Source organism: Salvia splendens, chromosome 12, assembly GCF_004379255.2.
Source record: "Salvia splendens isolate huo1 chromosome 12, SspV2, whole genome shotgun sequence".
Lineage (NCBI taxonomy): Eukaryota > Viridiplantae > Streptophyta > Magnoliopsida > Lamiales > Lamiaceae > Salvia > Salvia splendens.
Window position 1 is genome coordinate 29,263,322 of NC_056043.1, and position 5,982 is coordinate 29,269,303.

The window sequence follows — 5,982 nt, forward strand, 5'->3', positions numbered from 1 at the left end:
CACGACCACCATAATTGCGGTGTACCCATGCGACGGAGGAAGCCCAACAATGAAATCCATGGAGGCTGCCGACCATACAGAATCCGGAATGGGTAGCGGTTGAAGAAGCCCAGAAGGTCTATCTGTCACATACTTTGTTGCTTGACACACTGAACATGCCGCGACGAACCGGCGTATATCTGTCTTCATACCCGGCCAGAAGAAGGAGGCAGATACACGGGCGAATGTCCTCTTGTCGCCCGGATGACCTGCCATCTTGGAGTTGTGAGCATCTGCAAGGATATCTGGAATCGCGGAGGAGTCTCGGCTGAGATATAGTCTATGTTTAAAGAACAACAGATCGTCGGCGACGGAGACATGAGCTGGGGCAGTCCCAGCCGTGACCTCCCTGTGCAGTGAGATTAAGTCAGGCAACTCTCGATTGTCGTCGCGGATTATCTCTAATATAGCCGGAACCGGGCGAGCGAAAAGAGCCAGAAGCTGCGGTGCCTCATCGCACGCTCCATGCTCAATTCGTGAAAGGGCATCAGCAACTCGGTTCGAGGCCCCCGACTTGTACTCGATCTTGAACTTGAATCCCATGAGTTTTCTGATGTAGAATTGTTGGTCAGGAGTCTGAACTATTTGCGACAGTAAATCCTTCAAACTGCGTTGATCACTGTGAATAATAAACTCTCGTCCCAACAAATACTGGCGCCACTTTTGCACCGCCTCAACGATGGCATAAAGCTCCTTATGATAAGTGGACGCCACTCGTCGCTTAGGACCGAGTTTCTTGCTAAAGAAGGCCAGGGGGTGACCATTCTGAAGCAACACAGCCCCAATCCCAAAGTCCGACGCGTCTGTCTCAATGGTGAACGAACTATCAAAATCTGGCAGGTGAAGTACTGGTGCCTCCGTCATTGCTTGTTTCAACTCCGCGAAACTGGTGTCAGCCGAAGGCGTCCAAATAAAGGACTCCTTTTTCAGTAGATCGGTGAGGGGTGCTGCGATGATAGAGTAATTCTTCACAAATCTCCGATAATACCCGGTCAAGCCAAGGAAGCCGCGCAATTGTTTCACCGTAGTCGGTGTCGGCCATGCCGTCATTGCCTCTATCTTAGAGGGGTCTGCACGAAGCTCACCCGCCGATATAATATGCCCCAAATAATCAATAGTTTCTACCCCGAACGAGCACTTCGAGGGCTTGACATAGAAACAATTAATTTGGAGAATATGAAGGACTTGTTCGAGATGTGAGACGTGATCAGTCAACGAAGCACTGTACACAAGAATATCATCAAAAAAAACAATCACGAATCGACGAAGGAAGGGCTGGAAAATACTGTTCATTGCCGCCTGGAACGTCGACGGGGCATTCGTCAACCCGAAAGGCATCACCAAAAATTCATAGTGCCCTTCATGTGTCCGGAATGCTGTTTTGTGGATGTCCGCTATTTGCATTCGGATCTGATGATAACCGGATCTCAAATCCAACTTAGAGAAGACCCTGGCTTTGTTCAATTAATCGAACAATTCATCAGCAGTAGGGATCGGGAAGTGATCCGGGGTAGTGGCAGCGTTCAGTGCCCTGTAATCAACACAAAATCGAAACGTCCCATCCTTCTTTCTGACAAGCAGTACCGGTGAAGAGAAGGGGCTGGTACTAGTCTGAATAACACCCTGAGCGAGCATTTCCTTGACCTGACGCTCTATCTCTGCCTTCTGAAAATATGGATACCTATAAGGTTTAACATTAATGGGACGTGTACCTTCCGGCAGATGAATTCGATGATCCCATTTGCGTGGTGGGGGCAGCGTCGTCGGTACAGAGAAGACCGAATCAAAGGAATCGATGACCGTGGAAATAGCAGGGTCAGGCCGCGGCCGATCGACGTCGATGGGGGAGGTCGCGGTCTCAGCATGAGCAGTGATGAGCTTAAAAATCTCGCAATCCGGTTCTTGATCCACGAGAGCGAACAGGTTGTTATAAGAAATCCGGCGTGGTTGGGCGTCCTCCCCCTTGAGGAATACTGTCTGATCAGCCCAGTCGAACTTCATCGTCCTGTTACGAAAATTTTGGGTAACATCCCCAAGATCCTGCAGCCATTGAACACCGAGGATGATATCTGGTCCCTCAACCTGTAATATGAAGAGATCAATGTAGAAGATAGTGGCGTGCAGAGAAATAGGTGTGTGCAGGCAGACGTAATCACAACGTAATGAAGCGCCGTTACCGACAAAAACCCGAAACGGATTAACAGAATGCACAGGGAGACTTAGCTGTTCAGCGATGGTTGGCTTGATGAAGTTGTGTGTACTGCCACCATCAATCAGTACTGCTACCTCGGAACCATTGATCAATCCTGTCAAGCGAAGTGAGCGAGGCTTAAGGCGTGGTCCAATAACATGTATGCTGGAGACATCGCCCGAAATCACCAATGTTTCAGCTTCGGGTGAGGCATTCAGATCCTCCTCGTCCAATATGTCATCCACATCCTCGTCTGCAAAGAGGGCATAGTATTTCGTAGTACACACATGCTCACGCGTATACTTCTCTGGGCAATGCCAACATAACCCCCTGCGGGTCCGTTCATCACGTTCTGCTTTAGATATACGAAGAAGAGGCACGCCCTCTCGGGGTTGCCCATGTGTAGGCTGCCGCTGCTGTGAACCCGACACAGGCGGACCTGTCGCTGCCTGTGAAATAGGAGAGGATGATGGCCGAGGACGGTTGTCGCGACCAGTCCATGGTGGACGTGTAGTCGGTTTCGCAGCCATGGTGAGCTTGTGGCAAGCTGCTGATCTCTGAGCCAAGATAAATGTGTCTGCGAGCGTGGGGGGACGACGAGTCAATAATTCATGCTTCATAGGTTCCTGCAGCCCGGCGATAAACAAGGAAATAAGGTTTTCCTCGCCTACGTTCGCCGTTTTCTGCATCACCTCTTCGAACTCTGATTGGTAAGCCTCGACGGTGGTGGTCTGATGAAGTGCAGCAAGGCATCCCACATGATCAACATATAATTCGGGATCGAATCGGTTCTTAACTGCAATCAAAAACTGATCCCAAGATTTGTGGCTGCAGTTGTCCTCCCAGAAGGTTAACCAACTAGATGCCGGGTGGTCAAACAAATAGGATGTCAGATAAACCCGATCACCTAACGGAGTGTAATAATGATTGTAGTACCGCTGAATTTTTCGGATCCATTCCGAGGCGTTGGTGCCGTCGAACCGGGGTGCCTCTGGTTTAACTCTAGGGAGTTGCTCTGCTTGCATTCCTTCCGGGGGAGCAAGAATTGACGGAGGGAGTTTCCATCTCGGTGGACCAGGCCCCAGGTCGTCGGGCACAACCGGTTTGTGCCGGTGGTTGGCGTCCAGCAAGAGAGCTATACCCTCCTCGAGTTTCTTGTTCGTTACTTCTTGTCGGCGTGTGAACGACTCGAGGTTGAACTGGTTGTGATGTAACTTCTTATCGTACCCCGCATAATGAATCTTCAAATCAAAGAGCAATTGAGTCAGTTCCGCGTTGGAGTACACGGTTGTGGGGGATTCGGTCTCGCCCGACGTCTCTGCGGCGATCTCCGGCATGATGGTGATGGGCGAGGGTTGGTGGAGGAAGAGAGCTCAATGAAGCACCAGATGATAGGCTTCGAATCCTATCTTAAACGCTCGAGCACCTGTTTTGAGAATGAAAGTATTGAATGGGATGAAAGCTGCGGAAGAAGTAGGTTTTTTCTCACGAGAAAAGAGTTTTTATTTCTTATTCTCAATGATGATTTTGACTCTCTAATGGATCCTATAATATATAGGATCGCAACCCTGCTTGATTCGACTCTACGATTCGGGAAAGAATCAAGAAGAAAACCCGAAAAGATTACATAAAATAACTCTAAACAATAGAATGTTATAATATGGAAAAAACGTAACTAAATGACTAAAATAAAAGATTCACTCCCATCTTCACAGAGATATGAAATCTCTGAATTTCGCGGGTCTGGACCTCACTCTTTGTGGCCTCTCCTTCCTTGCCGTTTCGCGCGTCCTTCCTCTGCTCTTACGTCCCTTGTCTTCTACGTCATTCGCAGCATGGCTCGGCAATGGTTCGTTGGTCTGCATGTCTGCTATCTCGGGGTCCCTATCAACAGCCCTGACAACAATTTAACTGGAATCTCATAATCTTCAGGAAACACACCTATACAAACAAAACAGTCTCTCAGGTCATTCGACAACCTCTCGTAACTCAACGCCACAACATTTGTTATCTGCTTCTCATTCTCCAAGGCGTTGCTCAAGTTATCAGCCATTGTCTCCCATTTCTTTCTCGCCACCATTGTTGGATGCGAGTTGGTCGACCAGAACACCTCCGATGACAATTAGTTTCAGTGGCACTCCATCACATTTGTCGGCTATATGCTGGCCTATGCCCCTAAAATCGTCGGGGCATTCTTCCTTATTTCCATATACCTCCAACTGAAGCAGCATCCAGCTTTCAGCCTTGTCTAGAAACTTGAGCTTGTGCGGTTTAACAATAGCAGAACGAAAGCCCACTTTGTCTTCTCGACTGGTGATGAGGACTTTGCCCTTCCCGTTGTTAAGTGGCAAAGCTCCTTTGATCTCTTCCCATGCGACGACGCTCCAAACATCATCAAGGACGAGGAAGAACTTGTCTTTCTCCAGACAAGATCGAACTGCTTGAACTAAATCATCGTACTCCATTTTAGATGTGTCTGTACTGGGGGCGAATGTTTTGAGGATGTGGAGGAACACATCCCTGCTGTTGAACTTCTGAGAGATGTTAACCCAAATTCGAATTGGGAAATCGTAACGTACGGCCTCGTTCTGATAAACCTTCCATGCCAACGTTGTCTTTCCCTGACCAGGTATGCCTATGATTGGGATCACTTCAAGGCTCTGCTTTTCTTCCCTGAGATACCCAATAATACTTGCCTCCTCCTCATCGAAACCTATTGCTCTGTGTTCCCTGATCGGCTTATCCTATTTTGCCAAAGTATAAGAACGTTTTCTCAGTAGTTTATAGTATAAGCTAAATTTGCTAGTAGTCTAGAGCGAGCTTAGACATTATTGTATGAAGTGAGTTTATTTGTAATTTCCTTATAGAAGTTTTTTTTTTAAATGCTAAATTTGCTAGTACGTTTACACAGAAAAATAGGAATACTTGAACGTAAGCAACAAGAATATGCACATGCATCTTTCTTAATCAGTAAACAAAAGGTTTTACGAAGATATTACCCTTACCCTTTTCAATATAGTCCGTTGATCTTGGAGGGGTGGGGATCGATCGGTATTCTGCATGGTACCAAACTTGTGCTTGGCTCCATCAAGCAAGGGCTTGACTTTATCAACTCTAAGCGAACTGATCTCTTTGGCAAGGCTGAAACCCGTTGAGCTCGTAAACTTGGGGATTTTTTTGGGTCTGGCTTTGGCTTTGGCTTTGGCTTTGGCTTTGGCTTTGGCTTTGGCTTTGACTTCGGCTTCGATGGCTTTAGTGAAGCAAGTATCGATGGCATCTTCGATCTCGTAGACCGCGTCTCTTATCTGCCTCTCCAGCTCCTTGAAGAGGCCATCCTCCTTGGAGTACTTCTTGGCTCCTTCGCTGAGGAAACCCTTGAGTTGTTTGAGTTCGTTGTTGAGCTGCTGGAACTCGTTTTCTGCTCCGGATATCACATCCTTCACTATCTCCAACAGGAACCCCAACGCAGCCTCCCCCATCTCTCTCTCTCTCTCTCTAAACAGACAGATACAATATTTGCCTTGGACGAGTGTGAATGGAGGTACAACTATTTCTGTGGACGAAAAGACCATTAAATTGACTTGGTAACTGCCCATTGACTTGAAAACTCCTTTAACATAATGTAAATAGGGCTACTAATTTTTTATTATTTACAAGTGCGTTCAATTTACATTTTTGAAGTCAATTTTTTATCTTTGAGCAATTTTCTTCGTTATACTTAGGCCATCCACAATAGGAATAGTCCAACAATA

General features: G+C 47.2%; 1 protein-coding gene across 1 annotated transcript; it reads right to left on the reverse strand.

The window, feature by feature from the left end:
• Positions 1 to 3,769: 3,769 nt before the first annotated feature.
• Positions 3,770 to 5,756, reverse strand: LOC121757999 (putative disease resistance RPP13-like protein 3). Its single transcript, XM_042153443.1, has 2 exons — positions 5,236 to 5,756; positions 3,770 to 4,974 (listed from the first exon to the last, which is right to left on the reverse strand). The coding sequence occupies exons 1-2, from the start codon at positions 5,707 to 5,709 to the stop codon at positions 4,276 to 4,278; spliced, it is 1,173 nt and encodes a 390-aa protein (XP_042009377.1). The 5' UTR covers positions 5,710 to 5,756; the 3' UTR covers positions 3,770 to 4,275.
• Positions 5,757 to 5,982: the final 226 nt, after the last annotated feature.

Bases quoted from the DNA above. Each gene is read 5' to 3' on its own strand.
- LOC121757999 (XM_042153443.1), bottom strand. From the start codon at position 5,709: ATGGGGGAGGCTGCGTTGGGGTTCCTGTTGGAGATAGTGAAGGATGTG. The intron at 4,975-5,235 runs GTAAGGGTAATA...TTGGCAAAATAG, and splicing joins AACGGACTATATTGAAAAGG to GATAAGCCGATCAGGGAACA.